This window comes from Dendronephthya gigantea, unplaced genomic scaffold, assembly GCF_004324835.1.
Source record: "Dendronephthya gigantea isolate DGI-Jeju-01 unplaced genomic scaffold, DenGig_1.0 000020F, whole genome shotgun sequence".
NCBI classification, from domain to species: Eukaryota; Metazoa; Cnidaria; class Anthozoa; order Malacalcyonacea; family Nephtheidae; genus Dendronephthya; species Dendronephthya gigantea.
Genome location: NW_021163030.1, coordinates 1170030 through 1189822, shown reverse-complemented (window position 1 = coordinate 1189822; position 19793 = coordinate 1170030). Strand labels below are relative to the sequence as shown.

Sequence of the window (19793 nt, the reverse complement as noted above, 5' to 3'; positions counted from 1 at the left end):
ATGGAATCATTGGTGTTCACGTGATCATTTAAGACATTTGATCCGATTTTACTTTCGTTTTGTCGGTCGCACCAGAGTTATGCAAGCAGCAATTTACTGAAAGAAATTTCGTGGAAGTGATTATCGAAGTGACTCCTAGCTCCAGCAGTCATGATCTGCAAACTTTGCGGTGAAGACAAGCTTTCTAAAGAGTTCCCACATGAACACCTGACAGAAGCTTGTTTGGAACACGCTTTACTTCATTGCCTGAGAGTAAGTATATATGTAGCTCAAATAGTTGAGTAATATATCGGTTCCAGGTTTGTTCAGTTCATTTCAATATATTATATATAAATTATTGTACAATGCAAATTGCATATGGATTGAAATTCAGTGTGCCCACAACATATAATGATGTGTATTCATCCTCTCAAGATCTTGGGACAGAAGGAATTAATTATTACACGCATATATATAGTCAAACCAGTTGGTAATAGGAAGATGGACAATACATCACGGAGATTTTTGTATATCAGTTTTATTTTGTGTCTATCAGTGCATTCAAATTTTGCTGTGCTAGATGTAATGCTAGCTAATTGGGGAGGAAGGTACCCTTAGTCCAAAATTTTACTTGTTTGGAAGGAATATATGCTCTAGCTTTAATTGTCAAAAGTTAATTTAAAGAATCTCAAATTAGATCAATCTGTGAGTCAAGTTGATGAAGTAATGAAGTTGTTATCCAATACATATGAATATAATATATCAGCTAGGTGGTGTTCAGGGTGCAGTGAAGGGTTTATCTGGACTTTTGAGCTCTTTTTTTACTTTTATAAAATAAATACTTTGATACTGCTATTTCCAATTAAGTGTGAAATTGCAAAAGTTTGTTTATTAAGTTCTGCAGTTTGAAAGCAATGTTTGTGACATCATCTAAATATAATGTTGTTATAATCAAGGCTTACCAAGTTGTCAAGTTTAAATTATCAATGTTGTGACTATATATAAATGGAAAATGTGAAAGTGATGAACAGCTGCCATTTCCACTGTAGTCTATTTATAGTTTTAAGTCACAGTTTTCAGTTGACAAAGTACTTGGTGACAACTTGCAACTCACAAACATTGCTTTCAAACTACAAAACAGACATCAAACTTTTGCAATCCCAGCCTTCCAGGCCCAACTGGAAATCGCAGTAAGTGGTTGGGAATATTTTTCACAGTATGCCCCTACCAAGGTATGGCCCTGGGTGCATATTGTCAGATTATTCACGGTGGTAACAACCTAAAACGTTGAATTACTTCCACCTCATTGGTATATTGATCATGATGGCATAAAATTTGAGTGGTGCCACCATTGGGAGGACAGTTGTCCCTGACAATTTCCGAGCCTGTGAGTCAGGCAAAGCAGGTTAAAAACAGAAGCGTGGGTGCTTAGTTTAATTGGTGCAAAGATTCTAAGTTTTGAAGTTAACTTTTATTCCTATAGATACAGTAGTCGCAAACAGCCCCCACAGTGTCTTACTCCACCTGGCACCTCTTTCAAACCGAAACACTTTTTTACTGAGTCCATTTTTACCCTGGACCCTGTCGAGTGGTCATTATTTTGTTTCGTTGCATGAAGCCAATGAATTGAATCCTCATTGCCAATGTTGGTCAATAATCACCCAGGCCCAATCAATTCTGCCCTGTAGACATACTGACTTATAGTATACATTGTATATATATACTATATATATTATAGTGGAGTACTGTGATATTTTCGTGTTTATAGTGTGTAACATCGTCAGTTGAAAACAGACAAAAGTGTTCACAATGTGATGTTGAAGTTCAAGAGGAAAATGTCCAATACAAAAACCATATCGAGACTTTAGAGTTCCTTTTTCCTACAGTGCAGGGAGGTGAAGCCGTTGGTGAAGCCGTTGATGAAGCGTCATCTCACATTGTCATTACTACGCTATCTGGAGAGCGTGCTACTTTCGTTTTCAATCCTGATCAAACAATTATGAGTCTAAAAGATAAAATCGAGGGCAAACTAAACGTACCATTTAACAAGCAGTATCTTTTATATAATGACGTCGAACTTAAAGTAGGTGTACTTTTTTGTTGTCTGTAGTAAGCTACGTCACCGTCATTGCTGCCAGTTACTATTCATACACTTTTCTCTTTTATTGATTTTCATTAGGTAAAAAGCCAAAATGACCAACAGCGCAAGTTAAAAGACTACCATGTAATGCCGAATAGCACAATATACCTGCTGGTTTTATTGTATGCTTTACCAGAGGAATTTGAGGATGTCATTTTTGATCTCGAATGGGGATATCCAAAACATGGAAAAGATTATCTAGATGCTTCTGTATTGCTTTATAGTGGCTCAGATTTTGTAGAATTTGTTGACTATAATAATAGATCATCAAGTACATCCTCGGCAGTCAAGCATTCTGGTGATGTCATGGATAACATAAAGCGATGTGGCCATCATACCATCAATGTATCAATGAAATCAATCCCAGCACACGTAAACAAATTGGTGTTTATACTAAGTGCTTGGAATGCTCACAATATCTCCGAATACCCCAATCCAAACCTTAAGTTCTTCGATGCGAAATTCCCTGACAGGCAATTGTGCAGCGATGAAATGAGTCAAGCTGCTGATTCTCGAGCCATCATTATGTGTTGTTTGACTAACAGAGGAAATGGATGGCAAGTTTTCAGTGTAAAACATCCCTCCGATGGAAATACAATGAATTATGCCCCACTACAAAAACAAGTTGTAAAACTTATTGAAAAAGGTTACATATGATTATGAGTTTTATGACTGATTTGAGATTTTAATTACTGATTACTCAACACATCTGCCTAATGCATCAGCCATTGCCGATTTCTCGTTTAGAATTGCATAGCATAATATATAAATCTTATAATCTTAGATTTAACCGTATATACATCTATAAATCGAACAAAGATTCTGACTTAATAAGGAATGTCATAATACGAAACAACCTTGAAAGGTGACAGTATTCGTGGAAAAGGTGAAAACCAAAATTAATTATCAAGTGCAAATTTATTAAATTTAGTATTCCTCCTTTGGCTTTGGAGTTTAGTCTGTTATTGGTAAAGTAGTACTGCATAGTCTGCATTAATTGGCTTTAGTTTTTGCTACCCATATACATTGTAAGTCAACCAATCGTAAAACATCGATCTCACATGACCATGAGAAATGAATTGGATCACAGTTTGATCTGAATTGGATTCGACAAATCACAGTTAGACAAATGTATTGGATCGTGTAAACAGAGTTCTAATTCGAAGCTGTGTAGTTACTAGTTACGTCTAAAACTTAATTAAAATGGACAGTTACAAATATTAGGTTTTCGAGAAAAATTGTTAAATATCACGGCCAACCGCAAGAATGCTGAAAAGCCATTTCAGTCAGAGGCAAACAGGGTTGCTAGATTTGTGAATATTTGAGGCCAAATTACCTACGACTGTAGGCTACCGTCAAACCTGGCACCCTGATTTCCATACATTCTCTTTTCAGTCTGTTGTGAAGACATGAAGTATTCAACAGAGAGTAGTAAATATGGCGGGCTCGTTATCAAAAACTTGCTGATGAAATGAAACCATGAAATAGTATTTTATATCTCCTAGTGATATCTAATGGACTTTTTTCTTAGTTTGTTTTGCGCTTTCGTTCTTTTAGTAGTTCTTGGAATTTTAGTGGTATGTTATTTCGGTTTAACTCTTCTGTGTATGTGCTGTTTTCATATATATTCAGTATATTCGTTAAACCTTTCTTAGGTGGTGGTATTTATATATGCAACAACTAGTGATACGTTCGCAACGATAAAACGATATCCAGATGAAGAATATTTTATTGATCCTTCAAAAGAGAATGCTAAAATTCCGTTTCCTTATCTGGAACGAGAGTCAAGTGTTGAATTGTCTGTAATTGTGCCTTCTTACAATGAAGAGGAAAGGTGTAAGTAGAGTAGTCTATCTACATAGGGAGGTGGGCGCCACTACAATTGCCACGTATTTAGTTTGTCGTAAGGGGATTTTTTTTGCTGGGGGAAGTGGTGGTGGTGAAAATAGCTATGGCAAATCAATAGCATAGCTCACCCATACAATGTCATCCCTAAAGATAGAAATCACAATGTTTTTGTACATATTGTCATTGATCTAAAGTCTTGTGTGGTTTCACTTTCATAACTCTGGTTTCATAAATTTTAATTAATTGTCACGTGATTATGACCAGCTTGTCAGGTTCTCCGTCCTTTATTAAGTGGGTTAAACAATGGTGTTTAAGATTTGTAGCTTAAAAGGCTTCCATATCAAGATTATTCATTCATTTCCTTTAGCATTATTTAAAAGACTACTATAAAGCCACAGTCACTTGCAAATTTTCGAATTATTTCATACTTTTATTTTCTATCTTTTTGGATAGTACCTGTTATGCTAGATGAGGCATTTGAATACTTGGAGGAAAGAAAAGTAAGAAGAGCTAATAGGATAATAAATTATGAAATTATTGTAATTATCAATATTATTAAATATTAAGTTCTTTATTTTTTGTGTCTTAGAAACATGAACCTTCATTTACATATGAAATTATTATTGTTGATGATGGAAGCAAGGATAGAACCACCCAGGTACAATGTATTGCAGTATTGAGTTTGCTTATGTTGTTAAATTTGATAAGGGCGGGTTACTAGTTACTAATTCAATATGAAAGTAAATAATATTACAAAATTGTCAATTTGTTCAAATCTGTTCCTACTGAAGGTTGCTTTGAAGTATGTGAGGAAATATGGGGTTGAATTGATTCGAGTGTTGACCCTTACAAAAAATAGAGGAAAAGGTGGAGCTGTTCGTTTGGTAAATAATGTTTTTTCTTTTTACTCATCCAGTTTGTACTGATATAACCTTCAAATTTAGCATTCCTATGGCCATAGTACTAATGTCTTTTCGTTTATAGGGGATGTTTAGTTCACGTGGCAAACAACTTCTTATGGTTGATGCTGATGGAGCGACCAAATTCTCAGATCTTACTAAAGTACAAAATGCTCTTCAAAAAATTGTAAATGGAAAGGTTTGTTTTGAGCAGTAAGCCTTGAGCATGTTGATTTTGCACTGTAGTTTGGTAAATGGAAAATGTAGTTCATTAATTTTGTAATGTTGCATGAGTTCATTTAAAGAAAAAGGACTTAAACATTTAGCATGATTCTTTTATCATCATAAATTTAATTGATATGAATTTTTGAAAGCTCTTGTGTTGTATTTTGGTAGTTGTACCAGTATCTAATAATGAAATACTAAACCCCTACAATCATGACAAAGACTATGCATTAAAAGACTGTTGAACCCACTTTAGTTTTATCATTTTCTTACATTTAGGAATGTGATCCTGCCATATCAGTTGGATCAAGAGCACATCTTCAAGATGAAGCTGTAGCTCAGGTTTGTAAACAATGTTCATAATAAAATTTCATTTCATTTTTTAAATGCAATTTAATTTGCTGGATTTGTTTTGTTTCACTAATTTAGCGAACACTTCTTCGAAATCTGTTGATGTATGGTTTTCACTTTCTTGTTTGGTTTCTCTGTGTCAGAGGCATCAGAGACACGCAGGTAAATGGATTATATGTTAAATGTAAATGTGATGTTGCTACTCTGAGTCACCAACTGGTCAAGCTGAAAAATTAGCTTGACCAGGGGTGGTAATCGAACCCGCGACCTTTGGTTTGCTAGTCCAATGCTTTTCCAACTGAGCTACAAGGTCAAGATGGTTCGAGTAGTTGATATTTCGGAACTCAGTCTAGTCCCTTCCATATCTGTAGATTATATGTTACCTAATTTCTCCTTTTTGACTCACTGAGTTTCCTCATCTTACCGTAGTTACTGACTTTTCAGTAACTTAAGCAGTACAGTATTTGTTTTCAGCCAATATAAACCTCATTCCCAATCCCAGAGTATTCAATTTGCCCACACTTAAAACAACCAAGTTTATAGTTTACCATGGTCACAAAATCACAGCAGTTAATTCTGACCACGGGGGCTTGCGCTTGATGTAAGAACCAATGTTAGTATTTTGACTATATTTGAATTCATTACGCAAGATAATTGTTCTTATGTTGAAACAGGCTCAAATAAATCCTCCATGAAGGCCCACTACATTACGTCTCTTTCTACTTCATCTCAAATGCCTTTTAACAAAAAGTACCGCAGATGATTCCGTTAAGATGATAAATTGTATTTTAGTGTGGTTTCAAACTTTTCACAAGACCTGCTGCTCTTTTGACATTCACGTCTCTACACGTTGAAAGATGGTAAGTTGATTATATAGCTAGCACCTTTTTTAGACTCTTGATCCTTGGCGTATGGATATTTTTAGAGAAGTAATTGCATCATTTGATGTTCAGAAATAGATTATTACGCAAGCCTACATATAGCCATAAAACCAAAATTATACAGACAGAGCCACATTTAGCAATTGATCAGATCATACAATACCAGTGTTGTCTGCTTGATCCGTTCACTCCAGGATGCATTGGAGTAAAACTTATAAATCTTTCCTTCTCACACTTTACGGTATTTCAAAACTCGAAACCCCAGCAGAGGTTTTTTACAAAGGTTAAATACAACGTAAAAAAAACTGCGTTTGATTGGGACTTTTCAAACGTTTTTGTTTTATTTAAATAGGGCCTTTGATGTTGAGTTACTCTACATTGCACAAAGATTAAACATTCCAATCACTGAAGTGGCAGTAAATTGGCAGGAAATTGATGGTATGACCTCATTGATATCTGCTCGTGTGCGTCAACTTTCGAAACTCGTGAATTTAAGACTCTTTTCGTCTTCCTTTGTTCTTAACAGTTTTCTTTCAATATCTCCTTTTTTCTTGCGAGTTTCTCCTCTCTTAGTTGGTATCTACCGTTAAGATAATAGATCTTAGCAATGGTGATGATTCATGATGCTTTTTCAGAATAGTGTTTGAGTTGTACGATAATACTGAGTCGTGAAACGTTGTTATGGCTAGAGTAAATAGCCAAGCGAAATTTTTTTCTGCCAAATTCAGATAATTTTAACTAACGAGATAAGGCTCATATTTGGAGCAATTGAGCGCAGTCGAATATTCATGACAAGGCAAAATTTAACAACGTCAACCCCGCGGATTCAGATACGACATTTCCTGCACTAACAAAACTGATCACTTTCGCCTGAGTAATTTATTAAGAAATTTACCAAAGCGTGCAAATACTACTCAAAATTCATTATGCACGAAAATGGTTGGATTTCGCAGTTTTGTGCACTTTTCCATTGCCACTGCATTGTAACATTTTCATAATTACAAATTTCAGTACAATAACTACGCCACGTAACGCCACAAAAAGCGCATCTTTGCTGAAAAGAGGGCACATCTTGAACTTGCCAAAAATAGGAGAACCATGCAAGTCATATTCACAGTTCAAGGTTGATGGGGGGGGTATAAATTTACTTTGGGAACGAGATTATAACCGTTTAACCTGATTCATAAAGATTTATAGCAAGAACAGCTATATTTTTACTTTAGGATCAAAAATGGTTCCTATCTGGAGTTGGCTTCAAATGGGCAAAGATCTTCTCTTAATTCGTCTTAGATATATTTTAGGAGTTTGGAAAATTTCTAGCACTAATAATTGACGGTCGATAAAACTGTAATATTCACTAATAAACTCATAACGTGACAAAGTGGTATAGCCATACAGTCATGTAGCGTATATTTGTACACATCATAACTGTAATTAATTGCAATCGTCTCCTGGCAGGTAAGTGGCGATAAATAGAGAAGGATAAGCAACTCCAGGCTTGTGGAAATTTTTGTGAAAACAACTGTCGGTATATTTAATAAGACATTCCATAGTTTCTAAAATAAATCAATCTTGCACGTGTACCTCTTTTTCCTATTTTCTCGCACAGTCCTAAAACTTAGTGGTTTTGCGTGCGTGACAGTGTATATTGTTCTTATACAGTATGTACAGTCGTACAGGCCATTTACTGCAGCCTCGTACCGAAGATTTTTGTTGGAAAGTTCCTTGTGAGGAAAGTTTGTCCTGAATGTGTGTATCCCTGTGTCGTAACGAACTGATGCATTTACGATGTATTTCGTGTTGGAGCCCTGTTTGTCCAACCTTGCAAGTCAGGCGTTCTATTGTCATGCTTCGATCGAGAAATAATTTAAGAGCAATAAATATCAAGATTTGTCGCAATCAATTTTTTCCTGCATTTTTTAAGTCACCACTGCTCTGGCGCACCGTTTTCCTTTAGCTATCCGGTCGCGATGGGGGGCAGCTGATAAGGCCCTCTGGGGCCCCCAAAATCAGAATCGCCTAAATGTTTGCGTCACTCCACAGTATATATCCAAAATCTGATCGATTGATTACCAATTGTTTAGCATGAATACAAAAAGCCATTTTTCATGTATACTTCGGTGTTTGACGTGCTTTTCGTTGCCATTACTAACATATATTGTTCACACGTCATTACTCATTGATAGATATTGGGAAACTAAAAGAGGCATGTGTATTTCCGGAAGTATACAGAGCATCCTCCGACCTCACTCCTTTCATTTCTCAAATGTTTTGTGTGCTAATTGGGCTAAGTGACATTAGAGTTACAAAGTCTAAGGCTGCTGTAAGCATTGTTTATTGTAACCCCTATTTTAATTTGTTTTAATTTTGTATAATAATATGTATACACCTTCTGGTCTGATGTCGCAAAGCCTTGACTGTATATAGGAAGCTTTGCCGCAGTATTGATGATTTCCTGAAGAGGCACCAAAAATACTCGAATTGTGCTATAAACATTTTCATGTTTAAAAACGTTGATTACTAATATTGTGTAGCAAAAGAAATGACGCACTTAGAATGTTAATTATGTTATTTTTCTTTCTACAATGAGTAGGTCCATGACAGTCCGTTGGCAGAATATTTTATTCAAGCTCTTTTTTGTCATTACAGGATATTGAGTTAACCCCCTAGTGAGACATACAGCCAGCAATTTATACCTCACTAGACATTACGGCGCCATCTTGATGACGTCATGCATGCCCAAGCTAAGGGAGAAGCTCTCACATCGCTCATGAGAAAGGCAAGACTACAATATTAGCTGGTTTACCAGAGATCTGGTGAAATTACTGACTATTTCTTGGATAATCTTGAATAACTAATAAGGATTTTAGATTGAACGGTATGAAATATTTTGATTCGTATTTACGAAAATCATGCGATTTCCGAAGGCAAACTTTGTTTGTGAGACGCGTGCTTCATAGAACGTAAACACACCATTTTACAACATTGAAATTTTAACAACAAACGCTTTATGTTTCTTTATATTATTAAATTGCCATATCTCATTCAATATTTCTTCGTTTCTTTATCAGATTGCTTTGATTATTTGCGATATAACTTACGATCTATAATATTGACGACGTTTCAAAATGGCTTCATTGTTTGCGTTTGCATCACCAGCTGTAAAACGCCTTTTGGGTTGGAAGCAAGGCGACGAAGAGGAAAAATGGGCAGAGAAAGCCATTGAATCACTTGTCAAGAAACTAAAGAAGAACAAGGGGGCTCTTGAAGAACTGGAAAAAGCGTTATCTAACCCTAACGTGCCGGCAAAATGCGTAACAATAGCACGTAGTTTAGATGGAAGACTTCAAGTGTCCCACAGGAAAGGCCTTCCGCATGTTATATATTGTCGTGTGTGGCGTTGGCCAGATTTACAGAGCCATCATGAGCTGAAACCACTGGATATTTGCGAATATGCTTTTGGCAAGAAACAAAAAGAAGTGTGTGTTAATCCGTACCATTACAGAAGAGTTGAAAGCCCAGGTATTAAAACGCAAGGAGACATAGCTGATTTGACACTTTTAATTTTCTTTGTTTTTATTTTGCGATTGTGTTTGGCGGCTTTATATTTAAAGCTGTCTATTGTTTTTTGAGCTGTACGCCTAACTTAAACATAAAGTAATTCATGCCACGTTTCACTGTATCGTACTAATATTTGCCTTTCTCAATACAGTGAAATATGATAAAGTTCCTTTTTAGAACGAAGCTATATTATTTTATCTTCAGTTTTGCCTCCAGTGTTGGTTCCGAGACACAGCGAATGGCCTCCAATGCACCCAAGATTGCCACCACCGTATCACTCAACTCCTCAAGAAAGTCCAAGTATGCCTGGCAATGCTTCATTCCCAGCAAATTTCAGACAAACGCCCGGCGATGATATTCCAAGTCCTTTTCGCAGTCATTATGAAATGCCAGGTAATGATATATACTGATTGTTGGAAACTAATATTTGCGCTTTTACACATTCTACAAGTTTTATTTCCTTTTTCTATTATATGTTCTCTCCCTCTGTTAATACTGCCAGGCTTCTAGTCTACTTTCATTTCTTAATATCAAGTTCAAATCCCATGCTTTAAATGTTATGAGAGATTTACTGAAGTATAGATAGTATTTGGCGCTATATTGTTGGAAAATCTGAATGGGAATTGTATCAATAGTATAACAGGTTATAATGGAACAAGATATTACTTGTCAGATAACAAATAAGTCACGGAAATACATATGGCAAGGTGATTTTGAAGTTAAATTCACGGCGAGACAGTTGTCTGCGTCTTTGTGTATTTTTCCTTAATTGCCTGCGGCACAAAGCTGTTTATTGTCACTTTAAGCTGTTGTTCCATTTGATTTAAAAATTGAAAGAGTTGTCCGGCTTACAGGGAAATCACTTTAAGAATTTGTGATTAAATTTAGTTGTCTTGGAGGCTCTGCAGTGCACTATCAAGAGTCAAAACAACTGAGTACTATTTTTTTCAAACTTACAATTAAGTACCTAAAGACAGAGTTAATTAACGTTAGATTGTTTTGACTTCTTTTAAAATGTTTTATATTCCCTCGTGGAACCCTCGTGGGAAGTTGGTAAAACTATTTCAAATTTGTCACAAGATTGATAGTGGTGAAAGACATAATACCATAATTGTGGGAGTATCGCACTGAATCACAACATCACACAATTGACAATCCAGTAAAAACAAGTTGTTGTTTTTTTATTCCTTTCTCCCTTTTTGATGTTTTTTGTTGACTTTCATTTTGACTGCATTTAGTCTCCTTGTATGATGTTCGTAAGGATTTTTTTAAATCAATCAAAATTTGATTTTACATACACCATACAAGTATTCAAAGTTTGCTCTTTTGGTAGTTAAAAATGTCCTCTTTGAGGTGTCATGCAAAAAATCTTCGGTGTGGTCAGAGAAGACAAATTTTTATGAAATACATAATCTTAAAACTGTTAAATAATAGATATAATTTCTCGTAATAAGTTTAGTTCCTACAGGTACTGAATATTGGTAAGGAAAATATTTTCCAGAGAGTTATTATGCAGTGTCATATGCAAGATTACAAACAATTTTCAAATCTGAAATCCTCTGATATAAAAGATGATTAAAAAGTGCAGGTCTCTGGTGGGGCTCAGACTTGCTCCAATATTGGATTTATTTTTTTCTGAATCCAATCACAAGGGAATACTTTAGATGTATCAGTGCATTAAAAATGACAACGCCTTCACGAAGGGGCATCATGAAGCGAGACTACAGGGGCCCGTTAACTGTAGTTAAGGACAGAATTGGCAGATCAAAGTTGTGTATTTCAGAGTTAACTGGGATTCAACTATTCAAAATGTAAAGAGTTTTATACAACCGGCCCCAGGTATAGTATATAGAAGAACAGCATGTAAGAGACGGTGCAAAATAATTTTACTGCAGTTATTTCGAAGTGAAGCATAAATTGACACTACAAATTCCTCTTACGGCTCCCTACTGCCACTGGCTACGTCCTTGATGTTTGTAAAGTAAACACAAAAGTTTCTTTTTTACCTTAATAATAAAGGAAACGAAAGTTAAAAAAACGAGAGTTTAAAAATAGATCTACAATGTAATCCGTTGGTCACAAATTTAGCCATGGCTTCAATTATTTCGACTCTCATCCATCATCCAACAAAATGTTTTTACATGTAATTTTTATGGTGTTTTCTTCAGATCGTTGTTGTATGTCAGAAGATGGCGGCTCACCTCGTCCTCCAGAACAAATGGATGTGGAATTAGGAACTATTCCTGGGCCTATTGCACCAGTTTCTCCCGTACCATCTACAAATAGTAAGGATTGCTTTATGTGTATACAACTTTTTCGTTACAAATTACTTTCCAGTAATTTGCGACTTGTTCTGCTCTGTTTTTTTGGTAAACATTTTGCGTCGGGCAAAAATCTCTTTTTGATGCGAGTTATTTACTTAAAAAATATCTGTGTAGGTGATATGGCTGCTGTGAATTACCAAGAACCACGTAATTGGGCAACTATTGCATATTATGAGCTCAACACAAGAGTTGGTGAGCCATTTCATTGCCACACAACAAGCGTTGTTGTTGATGGTTTCACTGACCCGAACACAAACCACTCAGAAAGATTCTGTCTGGGTTTATTGTCAAACGTGAATCGTAATTCAACCATTGAAAATACGAGAAAACACATTGGGAAAGGTGTTCATCTGTACTATGTCGGTGGTGAAGTATTTGCCGAGTGCCTGAGTGAAAGTGCAATATTCGTGCAAAGTCGTAATTGTAACCATCATCATGGTTTTCATCCAACTACAGTGTGCAAAATTCCCTCAAATTGTTCCTTAAAAATCTTCAACAATCAAGAGTTTGCTCAACTACTCTCGCAGTCCGTGCATCATGGATTTGAGGCGGTTTATGAACTCACTAAAATGTGTACAATCCGAATGAGTTTTGTTAAAGGTTGGGGAGCAGAATATCATCGTCAAGATGTTACGAGCACGCCATCGTGGATTGAGATCCATCTGCATGGTCCTTTGCAGTGGTTGGATAAAGTTCTCAGTGAAATGGGTTCCCCTGGTAATGTCATCTCGTCAGTGTCATGAACCTCACTTCATAAACGTGCATATTGTGTTGTTTCCATTATCTAAAGAGTCGATAAGCGTTTTAGACTAACAAATTGGACAATGACGTTGTCATTTTAACTAGAAACAATGAAGCAACTTTGTAAAAAATAGTAGCATATGGTATCCCGACATCGCTATACCTTTTCATTGTAGGTTGTTTGTAGTGATTTAATTTATCGCTTCTGCGGTTGAAGTTGTTCAACGGTTTTAAAAATTAGTTTCTGAATGTGTTGTATAATCTATGATGTATTATCATAGGACCTGAAATCCTTTGAAGCTCTTCTATTGAGCATTAGAGATGAGAGAGAGCATGTTAAGTATATGAGATGTACATATATAGAAGCCCCGTTTACACTACACTCAATTTATCGGCACGGCACGGCTAAAATTGGTACCCGTACCCAATTTTATAAGTGTTCAGGCTACCAAAACAAAGGCCGAGCACATATGAAATGGGCACGGGTACCGATTTTAGCCATGCCGTGCCTATAAGTCGAGTGTAGTGTAAACAGGGCTAGAAACTCGAAACATTTACGACTAATGTGTACCAAAATTCATTTTTTAGTTCAAGATAATGTATCTTTTATTTAGCCTAGTTTTAGTTGAAATATATATACCAGTATATTTTACTTATGGATTCTTTGATTGCGTGCTCTTCTTCAACTGAATATACTGTATAATCATGATGAGATGGTACGTTATAGAGGCACCAAATCATGGAACGTTGCGATGTGTGACTCGGATCTCCCGACTTCACTGGAGTGTTTTAATATAAACCATGGAAATCTTTGATTTGCGGAACGGGCAAAAATGGACCTTACTTCATGTCAAACGTTTTTTATGAACATTTGATGAATACGAACGCACATTTCCTCAGTCTATTAACTTGCCAATAAGCCCTGCTTCCTTTTGACTTGACAGACACTACTGGTCTGAATTACTTGGCACATTGCCCTCTTCTAGAAAATTGTTTTTAGGTTACTTATGTGCTACCTACCCTGGAATACCTTTGTTTAAATAGGTGGAGCATACCTAGAAGTGTATTGAGGTTCATGCTATGGTTAGGAGCAGAAAACATTGAAGAGGTACCACAACCCCAACTGGAGTTTTTAACAGCTCAATAAAGACATATGTAGGAAATAGGCTATATCATTTTAGGTTATGGTCATTTATTAAAATTTATGAAGCAACAGATCACAATGATATAAGTTAATTCTCACATTGGTTAATCCAGTTATGCCTGACACAAAAGTCATACAGCTTTCGGGTTTTATTCACATCAATTTTGATAAGAGCTCTTGCCTGAGCTAACTTTAGACAGCCTAATAACTGATTTTCTTTAATCAACATTTGCTTATACTGAAGATAAGCATGAGGTAAAAATCTTAGCTTTGCACATAAGTCACGCTCTTCTTCTGTTAATCTTTCTATACCTGGGGTTCCACTAATGTCCAGCCTTGTTGCAGGTTTACGCCCTAATAAGGGCATTGGAACAACTGCGGCTGTACTCTGTGATATTGCCTGCTTTTGCAGCCAGTTCTGACAGGCAAATTTATCTTCAAACAAACTTAATATATCATTCACCATGCTACCTTTGCTGATATGCTTCAATCTTTCTTGTTGAGATACTTGATACAAATTTGCACTATCTTTCAAAGTTAGTCCTCCAGCTCGGTAAAGTTGCAATTCATGTATTTCTTGTTTCAAGTAATGTTCTAATAACAAACCTTGAATAAATTGCTCATGCTTCTCTGCACTATGCAGTTTTGCAAAAGGCCTCAGCTTATCACGCAAATCTTTTTCTACTTTTGAGAAGCTTCGTTCAATAAGCTCTGTCTTGTGTACATTTATTAAACCATAATCCTTGATAATTCTTTTACGATAACATCGTTCCTTTACACGAGAGAGATAAATTTCAACTGCACCAACTTTCAGTTGTTCATCTTCTCTAGCTTCACAATCAAATTCAACATCTTTGATATCACATTCAGCAAAATTATCATACTCAACATTAAAATCACCCCGGCATGGCATATAATTAGCCATATCTGTAGCTTGTCCAGGGTCATCCTTTGGTCGTGGTGGATCCTCACTTGGCTCATATGGTATCATGCGATAACAATTATTAACTTCTGGACTTGTATGCTGCATAATTCTTTGAAGTTGTTGTTGTGGGTAATTTATATAGTTATCTAAATAATGACTTTCACATTCTTCAGGAGATTTTGTTCTTATGCGGCATGCAATATCATTCCAATTGCCAAGACCACACTCAGCAATAGAGTCGAGCAATGCCATCTCTTCCAATGCTGTCCATGTACGTTCAATGAGGCAGAAGTCTAAGGAGATCACTTCATACGAATGGTCGTTATGGTGAGTTGAAGTCTCATAACCCTGAGCAAAGCAATGTAAACATATCAATGTTGATTTTGAACATTCTACACATTTTATAAAAGGAGCTTGAAGATGCATTTTGCAGCCAAAGCAGACTGACTTTTCTTTACAAGCCATATGAATATCAATATCGCAGACTAGAAAATAACGCTGAGAATAGAGACAAATACCAAAAAAACCTTAGGAACAAGGTTGTCAATTTTCCACTGAAAAAGTGAATCATTTGAGGAAGTCAGGAAGATATTTCATGCATGAAACCGCTGTGTTTTGTGGTCTGCAATCATTTTCAAAATGGCGGCAGATTTTAAGTATGAATTTGCGTTTAGTATTTTCAATTTCACCTCTCTTTGCGCTGCCTAATTTTTTCCTTACTGACAATGACTTCTATTTTATAGGGCCGCACAGCCTTTGGAATATTACAGAAGGTTTTTGGTATGGTCTTTATTCTTTTAAATTATCCACAAATTAGTATTTTAGAAGTTAGAATTTGGGATATTAAGATCGGAATTAAAAGTCAAAGAATAGGTTTTGCTCGAGGCATGTTAAGCGTATTGTATAAAAAATACAACAAATTAATACATCTTTTGCATTATGATATAAGGTCGTCTAATGAATAAGGACTTGAATACTGAACACATAAATCAGTCAATTGACATTTGCCAAACAGATTATCAATAGATATCAACTTATTAATATCATGGTACCGTACTTTATTTGCACATTAGCACATAAAGGGTATAATTTTTAGCCCTTGTTACCACATGTGATATATTATTATATAATGCTGTTTATTTATGAATGATTCAGGAGGAAGATATTCGACCTGATGGCAGAAATTTGCTTCAGTTTCGAAATACTGTCATCAATATTGGTAGGAATATTTTTTATATTGCAGAAATTTGCAGGAATACTTACAAGGGCAACAGGCAGTGTGGGGCATGTAACACTGAAGTTGTTTTGTTATTGGCCAGAAAAATAAAGCATGAAATTTAGCAAATATGCAACACAAACTAAATATTATCATTGGTTAGTCATATTAATAATAGGCAGTTTCCAAAGGTCTAGAGGCTTTGAATTTAAAAGATGTGGTGGTGCTTAGTAGATATAGCCTCCCCAATGTAAGCCAAATTCCTTTATGCTTTCACCAAAAACATAGTCCCTGTATGTGGATAAATAAATTGGACATTTTCATCACTGAAGCATATATAACACTCCCCCCCCCAATAATTACTAGTGAAATGCATCACAAATAAGAGAGAATTTGTCTCACCCTAGGATCAATTGCAACTGCGGAAGGATCGTCTATTGTAAAGTTGGGGAATACAACCATAGTTTGTGGAATTAAGGCAGTAAGAATGATCATGAACAATAATAATATAAGAAACAAAAAGCATTTAATTTTTGTTTAGTTTGACCGTAATTTTTATTGATAGGAATTGGCTAATCCAAATCCCGAACACCCAAAGAAAGGTTTCATAGGTAATAATAATTATCAAGTAATACTGCAAAATAGCCCTACATCTTCAATATGTCTATAATGAATATCATTATAGCATTATTCATTGAAGCAATGCCTGTTAAAAAGATGAGTTATAGATATGCAATGTTTAATGGGACATGTAGCCTATAAAGGGAGTTTAACTACTGCTTTTTTTGTTTATCAGTGTTTAAACTAGTGTGTGTCTCTATCTTATTATGCATAAGCTGAAGACATGAGTATTATATTGCTATCACAGTAAAATTGTACTAAAACAAAAATGTGTATGCTGTCAGTAAAATTTCAATGATCAGCTCACTGCATTAACTTTGGGCTTTAATTTCTTTTTCAGTTCCTAATATTGATCTACCTCCATTGTGTTGTCCTCGTTTTCGTCCTGGACCTCCGAGTGAACAAGCCCAAGTTTTAAGTCAGTTTATTGCCGATACTGTATTAAAGTAAGTTAACTTCTTCATTAAGATGAGGGATGAAGACTAGATTGTACTTACGTCAACCTTAAACGAAGCTACAGTTCATAAATGAACATATCTCGATCGTTTTCAACTGGTCAAGCAAATCTAGGAAACAAATAACATAAGAACGAGGCTTTTTTTGCTTTACTTCCTCCGTCTGTATAAATTCTTTGTCCATTAACGTCAGCTTATCCTTTTTTGCAGTTCAGAGATGATCGACCTGGAAGAATTATGTATTCTGGAGGGTCAGGTAATGAAATTTGCAGAAACGTGGCATGTATTCACTTAAAAACAAGTTGTTTCTGCTTGTGACACAAGACAAGTAATGGCGTAAAACGAGCAGTTATATATTCATTCGCGCTTGAAGGAACTTTATCACAAAAATATATCGCTTTGGTAGTCTGTCATCTTCTTTCTTTTACAGTAAACGAGAGAAGAAAAGGACCTTAAACACTGATTTTTACATTGTCTTCACAGTGACAACTTAGTTGGTTTTTTTTAGCTTGTTTGGTGTTTGTACGTTGATCTTGTGTGTCTAAATTACGACGGAAATATAGCCGATGCCAGTATGATTGCGTTTCTTGGTGGTATTTCAAACAGTAAGTGACATTTAACTTTGTATATTAAAGTTCATTTTGTTCAAATGTTTCATGTGTGATTGTAAGTTGATTTCAAAACCAACCATAAAGATATTTCATTCAAGTGATATGGCACTACAGAGAACAATAAAATATTCGTTGTCTTCAATGGTTTTTATTACGAATCTTAGTTCATGTGAAAGAATGTTTTTGTGACTACTTTTCATCTGCATGACTTCGCAATTGGTTCGTGCAGGAGCGACACAATTTTGTGGTCTAAAAGTAATTGTTCCAACTAAACTTTCAACTAACATGTTGGTAATATAATATTCCATCATCTAGCGAGATTATATGAGATTACAATCAACGAAGAAACAAATACCCCAGAACCAAGTGAAACAAACGAGATACCATTGAATGTGAAACAACAACCAATAGCTTCAACGTTTGCTATCATTGACAAGTAAGTGTTCTTTTCCGCAATCCTCTGCAGTCCTTTTTATATATATAGCAATATATTAATAATATTATCGGCGTCCGGTGTGTATGGGCCTTTAATTGTAATGCCATTCGAGTTATGGTATATCTTACCACAGATCTTACATTTATGCATTTGTAGTTCAGTTATTTCTGATCCTACGGATGATGAAGAAAGTTTAGCAACTGGAGTGATGACTATTGTTGTTACATCTGAAGGAAACGTTTGTTCTGTTCATAAACCAGGTAGGTACAGTAGTTAAAAGTTTAATCATGTCATTCGTGTGTAGTAACGAAAGTGAAGTAATCTTGCGCTTTTACCAAAGAAAGCAAACATGATAGTCTAGGAGCTGTGTAGTTATAGTTTGAGTTGGGTCTCATTTTAAAGAGAATGTTTTTCTTTTAAAAAGATTATCTTTCGCATATATGATCATCCCTTGGATGGAAACTTACTCTCCTATACTACTTTTGCAACAGAGTTTCCCATTTTTTTCAGCGTTTTATTCTAATTGTGGGTAAACGCCCATACTAGCTCTATCGGTTGTATCCTATAGTCCACCCCAGAATGACTATTCGTCATGAATTAGTGCAAAATGTGAAGTCGTAATGAAGAATCTTACGCGTTGTTTAGGCGGCACTCCGTTACCATCTGATGTTCTTGTAAAAAAATGTACGAACGAAGCGAAAAAAAGGGCAAAAAGTGTTCAGAAGCTTGTTAACACAGCTTTGCAGGAAATATCATGATGTCTGATACGCACAGTCGTGGATTTACAGAAATCATTTGGTTTTTTTATTGGCGTTACTTGATAACCTCTGAAAATCAAGTCACCAACGTCTTCTGGTTCTGGTTGCTGTTCGTGTTGTAGGGCTGTAATTTTTTGGATTTATTTATTGAGGTGAGTAAATTACACATAGTTTTCACGTGTTTCTGTCGAACGAACTTCTCTGGAAGACTGGAACTACATGCCAATATTTAATGAAGCTAAGGATCAAGCACAAAACATGAACCACTGCCTCCCAAAAAAAAACAACAGAATCCTCCGCGGTGCCAAGCTGAAACATTTTGACACGCAAACCGCGGCTTGAGGTTATAACGCCAAACTTTTACCAAAATTGATGTGTCTGGATCTACTGAGTTTGTTTATTGAACGTGAACACTCATAACGCAACTTACAGTAACAAGGAAATATGTCTCAATTCTCATTTCTTGAGAGAAAATTGGTGAAAATATCTAATTCATTGGATATCGTCTGGTAGCTAATTCTTCTACCTACAAACACGTTTTATTGTTTCCAACGAGTATAGAACAATATAGAAATATAACAACAATATATACAAGCATAAAGTTTGTTTAGTATTAAATTGAATGCTTTGATGCATTTTCAAATACTAAAATATTTTATGATATTATTGTTATAAAAA

At 35.6% G+C, this 19793-nt stretch overlaps 5 protein-coding genes across 6 annotated transcripts; 4 read left to right on the top strand and 1 right to left on the bottom strand.

Moving 5' to 3' along the window:
- Nucleotides 1-64: 64 nt before the first annotated feature.
- Nucleotides 65-3276, top strand: LOC114521276. Its single transcript, XM_028541648.1, has 3 exons — nucleotides 65-252; nucleotides 1748-2062; nucleotides 2159-3276. Exons 1-3 carry the CDS (start codon nucleotides 151-153, stop codon nucleotides 2774-2776), a joined length of 1035 nt encoding a protein of 344 aa, XP_028397449.1. The 5' UTR covers nucleotides 65-150; the 3' UTR covers nucleotides 2777-3276.
- Nucleotides 3277-3587: 311 nt separating this feature from the next.
- On the top strand, nucleotides 3588-7895 carry LOC114521278 (dolichyl-phosphate beta-glucosyltransferase-like). Of its 2 annotated transcripts, none has more exons than XM_028541650.1 (11): nucleotides 3588-3696; nucleotides 3775-3955; nucleotides 4421-4467; nucleotides 4557-4625; nucleotides 4759-4851; nucleotides 4952-5053; nucleotides 5371-5433; nucleotides 5521-5604; nucleotides 6235-6302; nucleotides 6676-6761; nucleotides 7547-7895. In XM_028541650.1, exons 1-11 carry the CDS (start codon nucleotides 3634-3636, stop codon nucleotides 7654-7656), a joined length of 966 nt encoding a protein of 321 aa, XP_028397451.1. In that variant the 5' UTR covers nucleotides 3588-3633; the 3' UTR covers nucleotides 7657-7895. The 2 variants fall into 2 exon arrangements, with proteins under 2 accessions (XP_028397451.1, XP_028397450.1); XM_028541649.1 differs by having other exon boundaries at nucleotides 4952-5065; nucleotides 7547-7893.
- Nucleotides 7896-9064: 1169 nt separating this feature from the next.
- Nucleotides 9065-13601, top strand: LOC114521275 (mothers against decapentaplegic homolog 1-like). Its single transcript, XM_028541647.1, has 5 exons — nucleotides 9065-9201; nucleotides 9395-9845; nucleotides 10089-10277; nucleotides 12053-12169; nucleotides 12323-13601. The coding sequence occupies exons 2-5, from the start codon at nucleotides 9452-9454 to the stop codon at nucleotides 12949-12951; spliced, it is 1329 nt and encodes a 442-aa protein (XP_028397448.1). The 5' UTR covers nucleotides 9065-9201; nucleotides 9395-9451; the 3' UTR covers nucleotides 12952-13601.
- Nucleotides 13602-14140: 539 nt separating this feature from the next.
- Nucleotides 14141-15588, bottom strand: LOC114521454 (transcriptional adapter 2-alpha-like). The gene has a single exon (XM_028541910.1). The coding sequence runs from the start codon at nucleotides 15481-15483 to the stop codon at nucleotides 14182-14184; it is 1302 nt and encodes a 433-aa protein (XP_028397711.1). The 5' UTR covers nucleotides 15484-15588; the 3' UTR covers nucleotides 14141-14181.
- Nucleotides 15589-15651: 63 nt separating this feature from the next.
- On the top strand, nucleotides 15652-19726 carry LOC114521307 (exosome complex component RRP43-like). The gene is made up of 11 exons (XM_028541698.1): nucleotides 15652-15674; nucleotides 15762-15798; nucleotides 16174-16237; nucleotides 16642-16715; nucleotides 16800-16845; nucleotides 17196-17301; nucleotides 17521-17566; nucleotides 17819-17915; nucleotides 18237-18357; nucleotides 18514-18617; nucleotides 19003-19726. The coding sequence occupies exons 1-11, from the start codon at nucleotides 15658-15660 to the stop codon at nucleotides 19113-19115; spliced, it is 825 nt and encodes a 274-aa protein (XP_028397499.1). The 5' UTR covers nucleotides 15652-15657; the 3' UTR covers nucleotides 19116-19726.
- The last annotated feature ends 67 nt before the right edge of the window (nucleotides 19727-19793 follow it).

Bases quoted from the DNA above. Each gene is read 5' to 3' on its own strand.
- LOC114521275 (XM_028541647.1), top strand. From the start codon at position 9,452: ATGGCTTCATTGTTTGCGTTTGCATCACCAGCTGTAAAACGCCTTTTG. The intron at 10,278-12,052 runs GTAATGATATAT...TGTTTTCTTCAG, and splicing joins CAGTCATTATGAAATGCCAG to ATCGTTGTTGTATGTCAGAA. The intron at 12,170-12,322 runs GTAAGGATTGCT...ATATCTGTGTAG, and splicing joins TCCCGTACCATCTACAAATA to GTGATATGGCTGCTGTGAAT.
- LOC114521276 (XM_028541648.1), top strand. From the start codon at position 151: ATGATCTGCAAACTTTGCGGTGAAGACAAGCTTTCTAAAGAGTTCCCA. The intron at 253-1,747 runs GTAAGTATATAT...TCGTGTTTATAG, and splicing joins CTTTACTTCATTGCCTGAGA to TGTGTAACATCGTCAGTTGA. The intron at 2,063-2,158 runs GTAGGTGTACTT...GATTTTCATTAG, and splicing joins ATAATGACGTCGAACTTAAA to GTAAAAAGCCAAAATGACCA.
- LOC114521278 (XM_028541649.1), top strand. From the start codon at position 3,634: ATGGACTTTTTTCTTAGTTTGTTTTGCGCTTTCGTTCTTTTAGTAGTT. The intron at 5,066-5,370 runs GTTTGTTTTGAG...TCTTACATTTAG, and splicing joins AAAAAATTGTAAATGGAAAG to GAATGTGATCCTGCCATATC. The intron at 6,303-6,675 runs GTAAGTTGATTA...TTATTTAAATAG, and splicing joins TCTCTACACGTTGAAAGATG to GGCCTTTGATGTTGAGTTAC.
- LOC114521307 (XM_028541698.1), top strand. The intron at 16,716-16,799 runs GTAAGAATGATC...TTTTATTGATAG, and splicing joins TAGTTTGTGGAATTAAGGCA to GAATTGGCTAATCCAAATCC. The intron at 18,358-18,513 runs GTAAGTGTTCTT...ATGCATTTGTAG, and splicing joins ACGTTTGCTATCATTGACAA to TTCAGTTATTTCTGATCCTA.
- LOC114521454 (XM_028541910.1), bottom strand. From the start codon at position 15,483: ATGGCTTGTAAAGAAAAGTCAGTCTGCTTTGGCTGCAAAATGCATCTT.